This window comes from Oncorhynchus gorbuscha, linkage group LG11, assembly GCF_021184085.1.
Source record: "Oncorhynchus gorbuscha isolate QuinsamMale2020 ecotype Even-year linkage group LG11, OgorEven_v1.0, whole genome shotgun sequence".
NCBI classification, from domain to species: Eukaryota; Metazoa; Chordata; class Actinopteri; order Salmoniformes; family Salmonidae; genus Oncorhynchus; species Oncorhynchus gorbuscha.
Window position 1 is genome coordinate 62,723,015 of NC_060183.1, and position 19,940 is coordinate 62,742,954.

The 19,940-nt window shown below is 42.7% G+C and overlaps 2 protein-coding genes across 5 annotated transcripts in view; both read left to right on the top strand.

Moving 5' to 3' along the window:
- The first annotated feature begins 206 nt into the window (after positions 1-206).
- On the top strand, positions 207-8,525 carry LOC124047909 (angiogenic factor with G patch and FHA domains 1-like). 4 transcript variants are annotated; one of them, XM_046368244.1, is made up of 16 exons: positions 207-302; positions 389-450; positions 3,132-3,340; positions 3,453-3,552; positions 3,672-3,895; positions 4,166-4,297; positions 4,378-4,578; positions 5,469-5,898; positions 6,127-6,238; positions 6,412-6,463; positions 6,553-6,654; positions 6,732-6,903; positions 7,063-7,142; positions 7,468-7,595; positions 7,733-7,832; positions 8,060-8,525. In XM_046368244.1, the coding sequence occupies exons 3-16, from the start codon at positions 3,140-3,142 to the stop codon at positions 8,273-8,275; spliced, it is 2,250 nt and encodes a 749-aa protein (XP_046224200.1). In that variant the 5' UTR covers positions 207-302; positions 389-450; positions 3,132-3,139; the 3' UTR covers positions 8,276-8,525. The 4 variants fall into 4 exon arrangements, with proteins under 4 accessions (XP_046224200.1, XP_046224201.1, XP_046224203.1 ...); XM_046368245.1 differs by having other exon boundaries at positions 253-271; XM_046368247.1 differs by lacking the exons at positions 207-302; positions 5,469-5,898 and adding an exon at positions 4,991-5,060 and having other exon boundaries at positions 314-450.
- Positions 8,526-9,045: 520 nt separating this feature from the next.
- Positions 9,046-19,940, top strand: part of LOC124049083 (high affinity cAMP-specific and IBMX-insensitive 3',5'-cyclic phosphodiesterase 8B-like) — a 101,432-nt gene continuing 90,537 nt past the window's right edge. The window contains exon 1 of the mRNA XM_046370426.1: positions 9,046-9,348. Within this exon, the coding sequence (XP_046226382.1) occupies positions 9,298-9,348 (51 nt within the window). The 5' untranslated portion in view covers positions 9,046-9,297. The remainder of the gene's footprint in view (positions 9,349-19,940) is intronic.

The window sequence follows — 19,940 nt, forward strand, 5'->3', positions numbered from 1 at the left end:
AGTATTTATTGACAGTAAATTGAGTGCAGTAGTATTTACATTTCTACAGCATAACATGTTTTGACTGATAATCGATACCATCACATATTTCTGAGAACACAAACCTCTGCGATACATGCATTTTTTTATTCAACCAGCGATAATGAGTTATTTCCAAATACTCGACCTATTCATACTCCAAACCACGAGTGGCGCTCTCAGCCAGCTGTGGCATCTTGTACGGTGGATGATAGAATGACGTTGGTTGAAAAAAATGGCGGCCACGGTCGAGGTGGATTGTAAACACATCAACTGTACCAATTGTAACTTTCTTTATTATCAACAAAACATGTAGTCGGGTGTGTCAGCAATGCATGGTGGTTACAAGATGTTTATGTTCAACTTTCAGGTTGATATTCTTGGCGGAGAGAAACGAGGGCGTTCGTCCAAGCGAAGAAAGCAAACGAATCGGTAAGATCATTCACAGCTAACGTTAGCAGATAGCTAACGCTAGCGTACCATATGAATGAAGGAGCAAACTCTCATTGGAACTTAACATACTGGTTTCATCCTAGTTTGTCCTTCTGCCGTTGGTAATTTGAGACAATTACCTACAGCAAAATTCGGTCTGTGCGTGGCTCTCACGGTTTGTTCACACCTGAAGCATGCGTATTGCGTACATGGTGTGCGCGCATGCGTCAGGTAAATTAAAATGACAGTTTATTCAACATTCTGTTGAATAAAGCCCATCAGAAATTAGGTTGATAACTAGGCTAGGTTTTCCATAGTACCTAGACCTACCCTAGCCCTTGATCATTACTCTCTGTTCCATTACACATGCCATTGGATGAAGGCGTCTACTGTATGCTCTGTCTGAACATTAAAATACATCGCTTGCAGTACGGTTTTGGAAGCATTAGGCCTTTATCTTTCATATCAGCTCCAGCTCAACATTCAACACAATAGTGCCCACAAAGCTAATCACTAAGCTAAGGACCCTGGGACTAAACACCTCCCTCTGCAACTGGATCCTGGTAAAAACACATTCCATGCCTATCCTCAACATGGGGGTGCATGCTTAGTCCCATCCTGTACTCCTTGTTCGCTCCTTGAAGACACATACCAAAGCACGCAACAGAATGACCAATACAAGGGTTGAAAAATGTCAAGTTCAATTCGTAACGTAAGTTCTTTTTAAAATTTCAGTTGGAAGGATCTAACCATTTGCAATTATATCTACTTATGATAAGGTAAAAGGTTTATGTTTCGGTCTCCATATGATATAGTAAATACGTTACTGTTCAAAAGGTTAGAAATGTCCTTGTTTTTGTCCTTGTTTTTGAAAGAAAAGCTTTTTTTTGTCCATTAAAATAACATCAAATTGATCAGAAATACAGTGTAGACACTGTTAATGTTGTAAATGACTGTAGCTGGAAACTTCTGATAAAAAAATGAATGTCTAATTAGGTAGGTGTGCCCATTATCAGCAACCATCACTCCTGTGCTCCAATGGCACGTTGTGTTAGCTAATCCATGCTTATCATTTAAAAGGCTAATTGATCATTAGAAAACCCTTTTGCAATTATGTTAGCACAACTGAAAACTGTTGTGCTGATTTTAAAGAAGTAATAAAACTGTCCTTTAGACTAGTTGAGTATCTGAGGGTTCGATTGCAAGCTAAAAATGTCCAGAAACAAATAACCTTCTTCTGAAACACGTCAGTCTATTCCTGTTCTGAGAAATGAAGGCTATTCCATGTGAGAAATTGCCAAGAAACTGAATCTCTCATACAATGCTGTGTACTACTCCCTTCACAGAACAGTGCAAACTGGCTCAAACCAGAATAGAAAGAGTGGCAGGCCCCGGTGCACAACTGAGCAAGATTTGAAGTACATTAGAGTCTAGTTTGAGAAACAGACGCCTCACAAGTCCTCAACAGGCAGCTTCATTAAATAGTACCATGCAAAACACCTGGCTCAACGTCGACAATAAAGAGGCGACTCCGGGATGCTGGCCTTCTAGGCAGAGTTCCTCTGTCCAGTGTCTGTGTTCTTTTGGCCATCTTAATCTTTTCTTTTTATTGGCCAGTCTGAGATGATGCTTTTTCTTTTCAACTCTGCCTAGAAGGCCGCATCCCGGAGTCACCTCCAAACACACCAAGTCCAAACACACCAAGAAAGTTGTGAAGAGGGCACGACAATGCCTTTCAGCTGCACCATAGAGAGCGTCCTGACCGGTTGCGTCACCGCATGACCGGTACATCACTGGGGCCAAGCTTTCTGCCATCCAGAACCTATATATTAGGCGGTGTCAAAAAATTGTCAGACTCCAGTCACCCAAGTCATAGACTGTTCTCTCTTCTAGGGCATGGCAAGTGGTACCGCAGCACCACGTTTAGGTTCAAAGGGCTCCTTAACAGCTTCTACCCCCCCAAGCCATAAGACAGCTGAACAATTGATCAAATGGCCACCCGGACTGCACCCATGCACATTGACTTGGTACCGGTACCCCATTTTTAAAGTTTATTCAATAAATATGTTCTTAACTCTATTTTCTCAAAACTGCATTGTTGGTTAAAGGCTCGTTAGTATTTTACGGTAAGGTAAAATCTTTTACATTTTTATGAAAGGTTAAATTGATACACACCTTGATACGGTTAGTGTTCCCACATGGCCATATCTCCATGTTACAGCGCACTTTTACGGAAAACAGACGGCAGACACCTGTGCTAATTAGCTATCTAGTATGCCCCGAACACCTTTGTATAGGCGTAACTCGGGAAGTGTAGTTTTGTCAGATGGAGATGCCCTTAGCTGTATGGATCTGCCAAAACTGCTACAGTAAGTGTATCTGTTTTTCTTTTTAGGATTCTTTCTCGCTGATGAAAGATAAGGGCATTATGTTTCGAAAGCCGTATCGCAAGCGATGGTTGATGTTTCTAAACATTAAAACACAGTATAGGAATTGTAGTTCACATGAAGCAGTCGTGGGCGAAGCCAATGGCCGAGATCTGTAGGGAGAAAGCAGAATGCTGCCTAGAGTTTGAGAGCTGGCCTATCCTTTAATGCATACCAATATAGCAAATAATAATGCTAGCATATTATGGTTATAGCAATCACTTTACACGTTGTAACCCTGTGTGTCAATGACAGCCGGAAGTATGGCGACAAATGGAGAGAAGGCAAGTGGAGGAGAGGAGGGGTCGGATTCCGAGGTGGCTGAGCTTCGCCAGAAAGTAGAGTCTCTAAAGCAAGAACTGAAAAGCTGCACAAAAGAACTGACCAAATTACAGAAACAACTGACCAAGTCTGAGAGTCTTCAGAAAAGCACAGAAGGCTACAATGAAGACTTGAGGAAACAGGTAGTTACCAAGAACAATCTAGCCATCATTAAATAAGTATATGATATGCACAAATTAGTGAATTTACAACTTACGGTGCTACTTTTTTCCTTAACATGATTTGATACAATAGGTCAACAAGCTTAGTGCAGAGATTCATGAACGAAAGAAAAAGGCGAAAGAGAGAGCTGAAGCTGAGACACAGACAGAGGAATATACCTGGTCAGAAACTGGTGAGCAATGTAACCACCACCAATTCCCAGGACCAGCAGTTTGGGATTGATCCAAATGAATAATTTGATTATATGTTTCTCCACTTACAGATACATTGATCCTTCTGTGTTATTTGCAGATTATTACAACTACTACTATGGAGGAGGCTACTACCAGGGTGATGGTGTGACTACAGACACCCAGGGGACCGTGACACCTGAGGGGCAGGAAGCCACTGATGCCTCAGAGATGACAGCTGCAGAATCAACCACTGACACAGCTACAGACATGACGACAGACAACGCCACAGCGATGATTACAGAGGTGTCTGTAGAGGGTGGTATTGCTGCCACTCAACCAGAGGCGAGTTTGATTACCGTCCCTCCACTCAATCTAGTCTGACTGAGGACATTGAGGTGTCTCGTCTTCCAAAAGACTACCTTTTTTTTGCGCTGATCTTCCTAACACGTGACAACAATCACTCCTTCATGGGCCGTGGCTAAAGAAGACTATTTGAAACATGATCATGATGTCTATTTGGAAGAGCACAAGAAATACTAGAAGATCGATGACCGACACAGTGCAAAAAATGGTTTGGGAACTTTCTTTCTTTACTTGTGTTTGTTCCAGCAGGAAGTGGATACGGGCTCCATAGCAGACATGCTGAGAGCCACAGCTGAGCAGGCCATGACACAGACTGGCTTTGTGTTTGATGAGACCACAGGGATGTACTACGACCACAGCACTGGCTTTTACTACGACTCGGTACTAAAGCACCCACACACACGATCACTATGTCATTATTTAACACTCTTTTTAATTGTGTCACTGTCTCCCTCCCCTAGGCCAGTCAGTTGTACTATGATAACAACACAGGCATGTACTACTATTACGATGCTGAGAGTGGCAAGTACCAGTTCCACTCCAGGATAGAGGTTCCTACTGTACAGCCTGTCTCAGAGACCAGCCAGGTGAAAAAGAGCCTCGACAAGAAAGGAAGGAAGTGGAAGAAAGTTCTAGAGAGAACCGCCCGTCAGAATGATAAGGTGGGTGACCGTTCCAGAGATGAACCAGAAACACTACAAGAGAATTACAGCAAATTCATAAAAATAAAAAAAAGGATTAAGAAGGGATAATTGATATGTTTTAACTAGCTAAACATTTCTCATTGTTGTATACAACTGACCTGTTATCCTTACTGTTTTTGATTTGTGCTGACATGAGGCTCCTGAAGCATCTCACCTTCAGTAGTTTAGAGATTGTAATTGACTTCTTCGGATCCATTTTAAACATGATCTATGTGGTCTCAGTTGTCAAATACTTGCAGGGGTGATTTTAGACTTTCTGCAGCAGCTATAGTTTTGTTTTTGAGTCTGATACATTTTTGTCAAGTACAGGGTTTTGGCTATTGCTTGCAGCCGCTGTTTAGTTGACTGAATGCTATTCCTCTGGTCATAGGTAGAAGACGTGACTAACTCACTGGCTAACATGAAGATTTCCTATTTCTGGAACTCAGCTTCCCGTAGAGGTACACGTCTCACATAGATACTTAGAACAATTCATTAACAGCAGAAAGACCCCCATGCAGACATGAGGTATAGCCAACACAGCTTTGGTGCAAAAAAAAGACAGGTTTCAGAGCTCAAGGATTTGGCCTCTTAGTCTGGTCAAGAGTACGTTTTTGAGGATCACTTTCATTGTATTGCAGCTTGAGTCAATACATTGACTTTGCTGTGATGCAGTACAGGCCTACTGTCTTTGAGAACTGAGACCCATATCCAAAAAGGACCACAAAACAATACAGGGAGGTTTTGATGCAGAGACCTCACTGTCCAAATTCCTAGAAAGCCTATTCTGTCCTGTGTCTGCCAAGGGAGTTCTCTGGAGATGCTTCAGGTACATCCTCCCCTCTGATTTGTTGCCTGTCTGCCGACAGGGCCTTGTAAAGGAGGAGCTGGACCTTGATGAGTGGATGGAGCGGCGAATCCCGAAGAGGGGCACAGGCTCGCGCAGGCATAGGGGCCGGTCTCTTACTCCAGACACTCCTCTGCAAAAAAAACGCTCCTTGAAGATTCGCCAGGCGAAGAGTGCCGAACGCTCGTTGAAGAGGAAGAAGAGGAAGGACGGGTTGCGCTCCGATGATGCGAGCAGCTCGAGGAGGAAGAAGAAGAAGGCTAAATCAGATAAACTCATCAAGAAAAAGAAGAAGGCTAAAGCAGCGTCTGCATCACAGAGTGATGACTCGAGTGGGAACAATGATCCTGAGGAGGGGGAGATCACGGAGTCGGAGAGAGAATGGAAGTCTACCTCTTCCTCCCCTCCTCCCACCAAATACAGCTCAGAGTCAGAGATAGAGAGTCAGGAAGGTGAGAGGCGAGGACGGACACAGTTTAGAGTTATTTAGCCTGTCAGCTTTCTATGCACTTTTCGCTGGGGTTTCTTTAAAGGTGAAGGCAGAATGAAACAAAGCACTGTGTCAAAAGTCTAATCACCTGATATTTGTTCATCTGTTTTCCTAAATGTTTCCTGTACTTAAAATATTGCTCAGCAGAATTGTCATGTCAGTGTATGTGATAGTGTGTATGTGTCCCCAGTTGCTGAGAAGGTGTGGCCACCCTGCGTGAGGGTGACAGTGGTCAGATCTCCAGTGTTACAGACAGGAACACTCTTCATCATCACAGCTGACTCTCCAGCCACCATTGGCAGGTCAGTACAGCGCTGTAGACTCTGCTTTGTTTCGATTGAATGGCCCATGCGTGGTCAGTTTGTCTATTTAACCACCAGGGGGAATGAGCGCTCACATCATTATTTCTGTAATTAAGTTTAAACTACCTGTGGCATTTTGAGGTACTGTTTTCACATAAGTCTTATCTTTTCAGGGAGAAGGATATGAACCATGCCATTAGTATATTTGAAAAGGGAGTCAGTAAGGTATGACAACTTATTTCATTTATTTGTTAGATTCTGCAGGCCATCAAATTAAATCTTGATGGGTTCTATATATTTTATGTAAATCCCAGCTCCATGCAGAGGTGTACTTTGACCAGGACCAACAGTGCTACATGCTAGTGGACCAGGGAAGTCAGAACGGAACTGTCCTCAATGGCAACCGAATCCTACAGGTGGGTCAGACACGCACTCACTCACACACCTTGGTTGGAAAGTGAAGTAGTAACAGGATTGTTTTCCCTCCCATCAGCCCAACGCTAAGTGTGATCCTTGCCCTCTGACCCATGGGGATGAGGTGAAGATGGGAGAGACTGTTCTGTCCTTCCACATCCACGCAGGGACAGACACCTGTGACGGCTGTGAACCTGGACAGGTCATGGCTCACCTCAGCAAACACCAGAGGAACCAACCACTACAGACCGGTAGAGAACAACCTGATTAATTTGCGGACACTAATGTGTTGCATCCGTCTTTGTACGTTGTCTGTATAAGACCGAACACCAATGCAATGCTTACACACTTAGCTACCCATGCCACACACATGGCCCAGTCTCTAACTAGCCAGATGTGTTGTTCCTCAGGTCCAGCTCCAACCAAAGAGGACAAGGAGCTGCTCCGACAGAAAGAACTGAAACAGATGAAGGTTAAATATGGCCTGAAGGTAAGTGACTGGTTCTCCACCACCACTACAACTTCATCTGTTGTCCCCGTCTGCTGTTTTATTACTGCTCAATAAGGTTCATTGGTAATCCTTTTTTGGAAATGTCCTTGTCAATCAGATCTCCACCTACCTTCTCTGTGTATACAAAGATGTTATCTGACAGAAGTTTTCATCCAATTAAACTGTTCTGTTTTTGCTCAAGCAAGTCTTGTTGAAATGTAAGTTACTAGAGACTGAGCAGTCCCATAGTTTACCTCATTTCCTTGTCGCTAACAGCAGTGAGTATATTACTTTGTTTAGTAAGTGTCTCCCTCTGTTCCAACAGAGCGCTGAGTATGAGGAGGATAAAGCCCTGAGGAACCCCAGGTATGTGGACCGGGCCGAGTCTCGCCGTCAGACCGTGGGCAGCGAGGGAGTCTTTCAACGGGATGACGCACCCGCCTCTGTACATGTGTACGTAGCCATCTGATTGGTTGAGTCATTGTGTGCCACGTATGCACATGTATATTGTAAGAACTAGTGGTTCCCACGTCCTAGACTGATCTGAAGTTGTCTTGTCTCTTGTTGTACTTGTTTCCCTCCTTGTCCAGTGAGATCAGTGAAGTCAACAAGGGAAGGAAGATGTTGGAGAAGATGGGCTGGAAGAAAGGAGAAGGCCTGGGCAAAGATGGAGCTGGAATGAAAGACCCGGTAATCTTAACATTTCCCCCTTTCTGTTGGAGTTCTCCTAGTATTCCCAGTTTTCAGAGATGGGAGTTTTTCTGTAGTATTTAACTAGGGAATAATGAATAGCTATAGTTTTAAGTTGACCGAACTTCACACCAGTATCCTCCACCTGTTGTGATTTCATTCCAGTTCTTTCTCACTTTTCTCACACATCTGATCTGATATTTCCAACCATTCTGGTTTTCCCGTAGATCCAGTTGAAGGTCCGGAAGTCCCAGTCAGGCTTTGGGGCAGGAGCTGCTGTGTCGGTGGACGAGGCTGGGACTCTGAGTAGGACCAAGACCCAGAGGAACTGGGAGAAGGCCAGGGAGCGGTTTAATGACACATGCCAGACAGAGACACCCACAGTCAAGAAGGAGCAGAGCCCAGCACCCAAACCCTGGGTTAAAGGAGAAGTGGCTGAGTGACATCCAATGTTTCTAGTCTATATCTCAGAAAGGCCAGTCGCCCAATCCACCATGGAGAAGTGGGTAATTGACTGCAGACAGAAACACAGGGTGGTCTAATTGCATTATCTTTACTGACTGAATCCACTTCTTGGAATGAGGATGGAGTGGAGTGAGTATGGTGCTGGTACTCAGATTTTATTCCAACCGCAATAAAGTGGCATAGCGCCATCTGTCCAGTCATTCAGAACTGTGCAGTGTGAACATTAAATGCATGGCGTTTTTATTTTAACTTTATTTAACGAGGCAAGTCAGTTAAGAACAAATTCTTATTTTCAATGACTGCCTAGGAACGGCTCTAACCACTAGGCTACCTGCTGCCCAAGAGAGGGATGGCGCAGAAACAGAATTGGGTTCTGCATAATTTAATATGCTAAAGAACCTTGTTCCTGCAAAGTGTGACATGTCTTACTTTTGAAGAAAAACGAATGTAAAGCAACAGTTTTTTGAGCAGCCTGTGATATCCACTGAAACTACAATCAATACTTAAAATGTTGTTTTGATTTTGTCTGCAGTACAAAATGTAATTATTTTAGGCCTTTATTTAATTTCATATTACATTACATAAAGAAAGTGAATCAACTCCTTATTTCAGGGGGTGAAGAGCATGCTAGATAGCTAATATAAAACGCACGTGCACTTTTCCATGGCCATAACAAGCATTACATTTACATTACATTTAAGTCATTTAGCAGACGCTCTTATCCAGAGCGACTTACAACGTACAAGCACCCATTTCAAATTCGGGGGCACTAGGACTGCATGGACATAATTCGGTTGCACGCCTAGAAGCGGACCCGAAAACGTTTCTCTGAAGTTTAACTGACTTAAAAATCGGTAATTTCTCGGGTCCCCGGCCATCCATTCCTCAATTTGATGGAGACAACGACCGAGAACCGCGGATGCAGTTTCGCGCTTTTCTAGACCGAAATTAATCATCCCCATTTTTACCACTTGCAAAGGACATAACCCAGGTTCAAGAAATGAGTCGGATTTCGACAGTAGAAAGTGGATTGTCCAATGGACCGCAAAAGGTAAGGCAATTTGAGTTATTAATGATGAAGAGAACACAATGTTGTACAAGTACACTATTCCAACACTACAACTTGATTAGGCCATTTTTATCATGCGACTTCAACCCATGACTAGGGATTTTTATACAGGCCTACCACGAATTGCCCTTGATAAGAAACTATGACCTAGACATTAATTTGGTGAGTTTACGTATAGTATTTTATCTAATGTTATTTAGCCTATTTACTATAGGCATCCATATGCATAATTGACTTAGACAAGCTCCATATGACTAGACTGACGAATTAATCTGTCATGATGTGAAGAATTGTTCCCCTTGGCCTGATTTGGTGTTATACACTAGCCTATGAGAAGAGTTTTGCAGGAGATTGCAGTTTAACTAATTATTGGGACAGAGGGGACCCTTGGGCTCAGGTTATAGGGTGGCTTGAAGTTAAATGCCCCCCAGGGTTAAACGTCCCCCTCCTGTAATTCTCACAGAAACCACTTTGTCACCCAAGAAAATGCTCAACAAAAAAACTTTAAATCAGTACAACAAAACGATTGTGCTACATTGATCTAACATACAGTACCAAAAGTTTGGACACACCTACTCATTCAAGGATAATCAACACTATGAAATAACACATATGGAATCATGTAGTAACCCCAAAAAAGTGTTTATATTTTATATTTGAGATTCTTCAAAGTAGCCACCTTGATGACAGCTTTGCACACTTGGCACTTGCCTAGTTAAAAAAAAGTGTTTTAACTCATCCATCTTCATGAGGTAGTTACCTGGAATGCATGCGTTCCTTGTTAATTTGTGGAATTTATTTTCTTCTTAACGCGTTTGAGCCAATCAGTTGTGTTGTGACAAGGTAGGGGTGGTATACATTAGATAGCCCTATTTGGTAAAAGACAAAGTCCATATTATGGCAGGAACAGCTCAAATAAGCAAAGTGAAACGACAGTCCAAAACATGAAGGTCAGTCAATCCGGAAAATTTCAAGAACTTTGAAAGTTTCTTCAAGTGCAGTCGCAAAAACCATCAAGTGCTATGATGAAACTGACTCTCATGAGGACCGTCATAGGTATGGTTGACCCAGAATTACCTCTGCTACTGAGGATAAAATAATTCGAGTTACCAGCCTCAGAAATTGCAGCCCAAATAAATGCTTCACAGAGTTCAAGTAACAGACATCTCAACATCAACTGTTCAGATGAGACTGTGTGAATCAGGCCTTCATGGTCAAATTACTGCAAAGAAACCACAACTAAAGGACACCAATAAGAAGAAGAGACTTGCTTGTACCAAGAAACACGAGCAATCAACATTAGATCGGTGGAAATTTGTCCTTTGGTCGAGTCCAAATTGGAGATTTTTAGTTCCTACCGCCTTGTCTTTGTGAGATGCGGTGTGGGTGAACGGATGAGCTCCGCATGTGTATTTCCCACCGTAAAGCATGGAGGAAGAAGTGTTATGGTGTGGGGGTAATTTGCTGGTGACACTGTCTGTGAATTATTTAGACTTCAAGGCACACTTAACCAGCATTGCTACCACACCATTCTGCAGTGATACGCCATCCCATGTGGTTTGGCGCTTAGTGGGACTATAATTTATTTTTCAACAAGACAATGACCCAAAACACCTCCAAGAAGGGGAAGTGATGGAGTGCTGCATTAGATGACCTGGCCTCCACAATCCCCCGACCTCAACCAAATTGAGATGGTTTGGGATGAGTCATACCGCAGAGTGAAGGAAAAGCAGCCAACAAGTGCTCAGCATATGTGGAAACTCCTTCAAGACTGTTGGAAAAGCATTCCAGGTGAAGCTGGTTGAGAGAATTCCAAGAGTGTGCAAAGCTGTCATCAAGGCAAAGGGTGGCTATTTGAAGAATCTCAAATAAAAAATATATTTGGATTTGTTTATCACTGTTTTGTTTATTCATAGTTTTGATGTCTTCACCATTGTTCTACAATGTAGAAAATTGTAAAAATAAAATAAAAACCCTTGAATGAGTAGGTGTTCTAAAACTTTTGACTGGTACTGTATATATAATCTAATGAAGTTAGATCTATAACTTTTTTTTCTACATAAACCAGTATGGGAGTCTAAAGAGAAATAGTCAACTTTGTTAGAAATAAATTATCACTTTTTAATAAAATAGTAACATTTAAAGTGAGTATGTTTGTGGCAAAATGCCCCAGGTCAATCAATGCAAGTCATTGGTTCAAATAATCTATATGTAACTTCTTTGAATTACACAATTTTGAGATACTTTAGGATGATTTGGACAGGAAAGGCAAAAATAAAAATATATTAATCGTGAGATGTGCAATGTCATTCTATTCCGATATTTGATTTATTTAAAATAAGATACTAAGACTTTACTCAAATTACTAAAAAATGCCACAATAAAACATATATAATGGATTTTGACACACTATTCTTCGGGGGGCATTTTTCCCCCTTTTTAAAGTTTTTGTTTTTATTGAATAACAAAAAAACAAAATATTCTGCCCTCTTATTTCCCTTCAAAATGTGTTTGTATAAGGATAGCCAGATGCACATATCTAAATCTTACCAAATGTAGCTTATTTCTGTCAGAAAATAGACATTTCTCTTAAGGGGGGTATTTTCCCACCAAGTTCTCCTATGGTTGTATCATAATAAGGACATATTTTATGGTCTTTATGGGTGGATGTAACCCCACTGTTACACTTTATAATCTGGATATAATTAGATCATATGACACTATTTGCCTCTAATCAGATTAAGGGAATCATGCAGTGTACAGTGTTTCCCCACTGTGCCAAGAATTTGATTGTTTTGTCCTTGGTATTGTTTGATTTACAGTAGGTCTAAGCTAGTTGCCAGGCAATAGGCACTTCTTGGCTCAAAAACAGCAGAGTTGTTTCCTTTCTCTTTCCCTCTTTGAAAGACTCTCAAGTCCCTGCACACAAATCAAGTGTGCAAGATGTCGCCAGAGGGGATGGCTGCCGTCTTATCGGCTCTTAACCAACCATGCTATTTTGTTTGTTTTTTCGCCTTGTTCGTAACTTGTTTTGTACATAATGTTGCTGCTACCGTCTCTCATGACCAAAAGAGCTTCTGGACATCAGAACTGTGATTACTCACCTCTGATTAGACAAATCATTTTTCTTCCATGAGTCAGACGGGAAGGAGATACTAAAGACACCTGACCACTCCCAGATCCTTGGCATTCACTGTAGAAGGAAACAGAGATTTCGCGGAAAATATCAGGGTACCATGTGAGGATCAGGCGACGTCCAATCTGCCTTTGCCTTCTGTCCTGCTAGCTAACGTTTAATAGCTGGAAAACAAATGGGATGAACTGAATGCACGTATATCCTACCAACTGGACATGAAAAACTGTAATATCTTGTGTTTCACCGATTCGTGGCTGAACGATGACATTAAGAACAAGTGTGTCCAAACTTTTGACTAGTATTGTATATACAGTATATACACACACATATATATATATATATATATACATATATATATATATACACTACAGTTCAAAAGTTTTTGGTCACTTATAAAAAGCCAGCACATATCTTCCTTATTAACATAACATCAAATGTATCAGAAATACAGTGTAGACAATGTTAATACAGTCTCAATGTCAACAGTCAAGAGGCAACTCCGGGATGCTGGCCTTCTAGTCAGAGTTGCACAGAAAAAGCCATATGTTAGACTTGCCAATAAAAAGAAAAGATTAAGATGGCCAAAAGAACACAGACACTGGACAGAGGAACTCTGCCTAGAAGGCCAGCATCCCGGAGTCGCCTCTTCACTGTTGACGTTGAGACTGGTGTTTTGCGGGTTCTATTTAATGAAGCTTCCAGTTGAGGACTTGTGAGGCATCTGTTTCTCAAACTAGACATTCTAATGTACTTGTCCTCTTGCTCAGTTGTTGACCGGGGTCTCCAACTCCTCTTTCTATTCTGGTTAGGGCCAGTTTGCACTGTTCTGTGAATGGAGTAGTACACATGTTTGTACGAGATCTTCCGTTTCTTGGCAATTTCTTGCATGGAATAGCCTTCATTTCTCAGAACAAGAATAGACTGACGAGTTTCAGAAGAAAGGTCTTTGTTTTTGGCCATTTTGAGCCTGCAATCGAGCCCACAAGTGCTGATGCTCCAGATACTCAACTATTCTAAAGGCGGCCAATTGTATTTCTTCTCTAATCAGAACAACCGTTTTTAGCTGTGCTAACATAATTGCAAAAGGTTTTCTAATGATCAATTAGCCTTTTAAAATTATTAACTTGGATTAGCTAACAACGTGCCATTGGAACACAGGAGTGATGGTTGCTGATAATGGGCCCCTGTATGCCTATGTAGATATTCCATTAAACATCAGACGTTTCCAGCTACAGTAGTCATTTCATCAACTCGCACACTATGTCCTTCTCATCAGAGTGCTGCAGGTTGTGTGTGTGTCTTGACCAATCAGATTCACGGAAATCACAGGTCGCCCAGGTCGGCATGTCTGTAGAGAGCAGAGCACGCTCGCCACTTTGCTCTGATATTCTTTTAGCAAACGGGAAAAGAACTCACTCCGGACAGACAAAGCAAAAACTCTTTACAGAAAGACATGCTGTATCAGTCTGGTCAACTGCAGAACTAGCCTTTATGCGTCCTGTCATATCTGGCTACGGAAACCAAGCAGTAACGTTATGTATTTATAGCCAATTTGTTTATTTTAAGAGAAAATGTGAATGTGATCAAATTTGGTGTATATTCAAACTTCGGTTGGCTAGGCTACCTAGGACTTTTTGAATCAAAATAATTGACTGGAATTCATCAAATCAACAAATAGTGATGGCATGGGCTAGATCAGCGCTCTCCAACCCTGTTCCTGGAGAGCTACTGTCCTGTAGGTTTTCACTCCCACCCTTTTCCTGGAGAGCTACCCTCCTGTAGGGTTTCATTCCAACCCTGTTCCTGGAGAGCTACCCTCCTGTAGGTTTTCATTCCAACCCTGTTCCTGGAGAGCTACTGTCCTGTAGGTTTTCCTTCCAACCCTGTTCCCGGAGAGCTACCCTCCTCTAGGTTTTCATTCCAATCCTGTTCCTGGAGAGCTACTGTCCTCTAGGTTTTCCTTCCAACCCTGTTCCTGGAGAGCTACCCTCCTGTAGGTTTTCATTCCAACCCTGTTCCTGGAGAGCTACTGTCCTGTAGGTTTTCATTCCAACCCTGTTCCTGGAGAGCCCCCCTCCTGTAGGTTTTCATTCCAACCCTGTTCCTGGAGAGCTACCCTCCTGTAGGTTTTCATTCCAACCCTGTTCCTGGAGAGCTACCCTCCTGTAGGTTTTCATTCCAACCCTGTTCCTGGAGAGCTACTGTCCTGTAGGTTTTCCTTCCAACCCTGTTCCTGGAGAGCTACCCTCCTGTAGGTTTTCCTTCCAACCTTGTTCCTGGAGAGCTACCCTCCTGTAGGTTTTCCTTCCAACCCTGTTCCTGGAGAGCTACCCTCCTGTAGGTTTTCCTTCCAACCCTGTTCCTGGAGAGCTACTGTCCTGTAGGTTTTCATTCCAACCCTGTTCCTGGAGAGCTACCCTCCTGTAGGTTTTCATTCCAACCCTGGTCAAATCAAATCAAATCAAATTTATTTATATAGCCCTTCGTACATCAGCTGATATCTCAAAGTGCTGTACAGAAACCCAGCCTAAAACCCCAAACAGCAAGCAATGCAGGTGTAGAAGCACGGTGGCTATGAAAAACTCCCTAGAAAGGCCAAAACCTAGGAAGAAACCTAGAGAGGAACCAGGCTATGTGGGGTGGCCAGTCCTCTTCTGGCTGTGCCGGGTGGAGATTATAACAGAACATGGCCAAGATGTTCAAATGTTCATAAATGACCAGCATGGTCGAATAATAACAATGCAGAACAGTTGAAACTGGAGCAGCAGCACAGTCAGGTGGACCGGGGACAGCAAGGAGTCATCATGTCAGGTAGTCCTGGGGCACGGTCCTAGGGCTCAGGTCCTCACGAGAGGTCCTCCGAGAGAGAAAAGAAAGAGAGAATTAGAGAGCATATGTGGGATGGCCCGTCCTCTTCTGGCTGTGCCGGGTGGAGATTATAACAGAACATGGCCAAGATGTTCAAATGTTCATAAATGACCAGCATGGTCGAATAATAGTAAGGCAGAACAGTTGAAACTGCAGCATGGCCAGGTGGACTGGGGACAGCAAGGATTCATCATGTAAGGTAGTCCTGGGGCATGGTCCTAGGGCTCAGGTCCTCCGAGAGAGAGAAAGAAAGAAGGAGAGAATTAGAGAACACACACTTAGATTCACACAGGACACCGAATAGGACAGGATAAGTACTCCAGATATAACAAACTGACCCTAGCCCCCCGACACAAACTACTGCAGCATAAATACTGGAGGCTGAGACAGGAGGGGACAGGAGACACTGTGGACCCATCCGAGGACACCCCCGGACAGGGCCAAACAGGAAGGATATAACCCCACCCACTTTGCCAAAGCACAGCCCCCACACCACTAGAGGGATATCTTCAACCACCAACTTACCATCCTGAGACAAGGCTGAGTATAGCCCACAAAGATCTCCGCCACGGCACAGCCCAAGGGGGGGCAACCCAGACAGGATGACCACAACAGTGAATCAACCCACTCAGGTGACGCACCCCCTGCAGGGACGGCATGAGAGAGCCCCAGTAAGCCAGTGACTCAGCCCCTGTAATAGGGTTAGAGGCAGAGAATCCCAGTGGAAAGAGTGGAACCGGCCAGGCAGAGACAGCAAGGGCGGTTCGTTGCTCCAGAGCCTTTCCGTTCACCTTCCCACTCCTGGGCCAGACTACACTCAATCATATGACCCACTGAAGAGATGAGTCTTCAGTAAAGACTTAAAAGTTGAGACCGAGTTTGCTTCTCTGACATGGGTAGGCAGACCGTTCCATAAAAATGGAGCTCTATAGGAGAAAGCCCTGCCTCCAGCTGTTTGCTTAGAAATTCTAGGGACAATTAGGAGGCCTTCGTCTTGTGACCGTAGCGTACGTGTAGGTATGTACGGCAGGACCAAATTAGAGAGATAGGTAGGAGCAAGCCCATGTAATGCTTTGTAGGTTAGCAGTAAAACCCTGTCAAAGCCCTTGCTTTGACAGGAAGCCAGTGTAGAGAGGCTAGCACTGGAGTAATATGATCAATTTTTTTGGTTCTACTCAGGATTCTAGCAGCCGTATTTAGCACTAACTGAAGTTTATTTAGTACTTTATCCGGTAGCCGGAAAGCAGAGCATTGCAGTAGTCTAACCTAGAAGTGACAAAAGCATGGATAAATTTTTCTGTATCATTTTTGGACAGAAAGTTTCTGATTTTTGCAATATTACGTAGATGGAAAAAAGCTGTCCTCGAAATGGTCTTGATATGTTCTTCAAAAGAGAGATCAGGGTCCAGAGTAACGCCGAGGTCCTTCACAGTTTTATTTGAGACGACTGTACAACCATTAAGATTAATTGTCAGATTCAACAGAAGATCTCTTTGTTTCTTGGGACCTAGAACAAGCATCTCTGTTTTGTCCGAGTTTAATAGTAGAAAGTTTGCAGCCATCCACTTCCTTATGTCTGAAACACATGCTTCTAGGGAGGGCAATTTTGGGGCTTCACCATGTTTCATTGAAATGTACAGCTGTGTGTCATCCGCATAGCAGTGAAAGTTAACATTATGTTTTCGAATAACATCCCCAAGAGGTAAAATGTATAGTGAAAACAATAGTGGTCCTAAAACGGAACCTTGAGGAACACCGAAATTTACAGTTGATTTGTCAGAGGACAAACCATTCACAGAGACAAACTGATATCTTTCCGACAGGTAAGATCTAAACCAGGCCAGAACATGTCCGTGTAGACCAATTTGGGTTTCCAATCTCTCCAAAAGAATGTGGTGATCGATGGTATCAAAAGCAGCACTAAGGTCTAGGAGCACGAGAACAGATGCAGAGCCTCGGTCCGATGCCATTAAAATGTCATTTACCACCTTCACAAGTGCCGTCTCAGTGCTATGATGGGGTCTAAAACCAGACTGAAGCATTTCATATACATTGTTTGTCTTCAGGAAAGCAGTAAGTTGCTGCGCAACAGCCTTCTCTAAAATTTTTGAGAGGAATGGAAGATTCGATATAGGCCGATAGTTTTTTATATTTTCTGCGTCAAGGTTTGGCTTTTTCAAGAGAGGCTTTATTACTGCCACTTTTAGTGAGTTTGGTACACATCCAGTGGATAGAGAGCCATGTATTATGTTCAACATAGGAGGGCCAAGCACAGGAAGCAGCTCTTTCAGTAGTTTAGTTGGAATAGGGTCCAGTATGCAGCTTGAAGGTTTAGAGGCCATGATTATTTTCTTGGCCTCTAGTACTAAAACACTTGAGCGTCTCTCTTGATCCTAGGTCCTGGCAGAGTTGTGCAGACTCAGGACAACTGAGGTTTGGAGGAATACGCAGGTTTAAAGAGGAGTCCGTAATTTGCTTTCTAATAATCATAATCTTTTCCTCAAAGAAGTTAATGAATTTATCACTGCTAAAGTGAAAGTCATCCTCTCTTGGGGAATGCTGCTTTTTAGTTAGCTTTTATTTATTTTTTTAATTTCACCTTTATTTAACCAGGTAGGCTAGTTGAGAACAGGTTCTCATTTGCAACTGCGACCTGGCCAAGATAAAGCATAGCAGTGTGAACAGGCAACACAGAGTTACACATGGAGTAAACAATTAACAAGTCAATAACACAGAGAAAAAAGGGGAGTCTATATACAATGTGTGCAAAAGGCAGTATCAAAAAGGAATTTCGGATTGTTCTTATTTTCCTCAATTAAGTTAGAAAAATAGGATGATCGAGCAGCAGTAAGGGCTCTTCCGTACTGCACAGTACCGTCTTTCCATGCTAGTCGGAAGACTTCCAGTTTGGTGTGGCGCCATTTCCGTTCCAATTTTCTGGAAGCTTGCTTCAGAGCTTGGGTATTTTATGTGTACCAGGGAGCTAGTTTCTTATGAGAAATGTTTTTAGTTTTTAGGGGTGCAACTGCATCTAGGGTATTGCGCAAGATTAAATTGAGATCCTCAGTTAGGTGGTTAACTGATTTTTGTCCTCTGGCATCCTTGGGTAGGCAGAGAGAGTCTGGAAGGGCATCAAGGAATCGTTGTGTTGTCTGTGAATTTATAGCACGACTATGGTTATGATTATGGTCACTTGCCCGAAAATTGGAAAATATTTGTTTACATGCAGAAATGCCATAACTTTTCGGTCGCATAATTAAACAGGGAGGAAGCAGACAAACAGTTTTACTGGCCTGCTACATTGGACACATAACTTTTGCAGAGTGGGATATTCCTATTCATTTCAGCAAAACCTGGCCGCTACCTTGTTGTTACCTACATACGGGGGAAGTTAACGTAGCTAGGCGACGGAGCAATAGGATAAGGTGTACTGCACTCTGTTCGCCCTGACCAAAAGTTACACTTCCAGTGTAGCAATTCTTTTGCGACGCACCTACTGGGATTCTTTGCTGTTTGGTTGTTTTCAGTTTGAAAAAATCTCCTGCTTAATGGGACAACCACAGAGCAGGCTCAACATGCCAGGTTGCCTTAAATGCCTTAAATCTTTTACTTAAACAATGGGGATGAACCAGAAAGATTAGTTTTAGGCTTCACCTACTAGAATGTCTTTCAAACACTTAATTTTAACAATGTAACACTAAAACTAGTGGCAACTGAGCTGCCAACAACATTAAGGAGACAAAATCTTATCTTTGCTTGAGTTTTGAACACATGGGTGTAAGGGGTTATGAGACAGATTTAAGGTGTACTGAAACATTCATCCTAAGGTGTTCTGAAACATTCATCCTAAGGTGTTCTGAAACATTCATCCTAAGGTGTTCTGAAACATTCATCCTAAGTTGTTCTGAAACATTCATCCTAAGTTGTTCTGAAACAGGACATTGTGTGTCGTAACACCACTTGATCAAGAGTCGTGCAACACCTTGCAGAAGACTGAGAGCCCTACCGGAAAAGTTGAAAACACTATTATAGTGTTTCCAGTCCTGTTTCATGTAGTTTGATCCCTTCTCTTTTGGTGCCGTTTCCTCTCTCAAATGCTCCTAAACACTTTGGTGTTCACATCCTGTCTAGTGTAACATAACAACTCCACATCCTTCTCAGTCCATTTCTCAACTTCCACCACATCAGGTGGGGTTTCTGTGATCTGAAAGTACGTTATATATTAATATTAATAGACAAACACTAAGTCAATCTTGGATGAACTGTGGGTTGAAGATGTCCATCATCGCCTTGGAGGTGGCCTCGCCAGTCTCGTCCTTGATGGGTATCATACAAAACAAAAATATTTTTTTAGAAAGCACCCTTTTTAATGGGTTACAGAAGGGAATGTAGAGTTAAGCCTGTATTCTTCATTCACTGACCTTCATGGGTATTGCCTCCACCCATTTGGTAAAGTGATCAGTCGCCATCAGAAACCAGCTGTTGCTTTTCCTGGATTTTGTGAAGGGTCCGATGAGGTCCACCCCTAACATTCAAAGTGGTCCGATGAGGTCCACCACAAACATTCAAA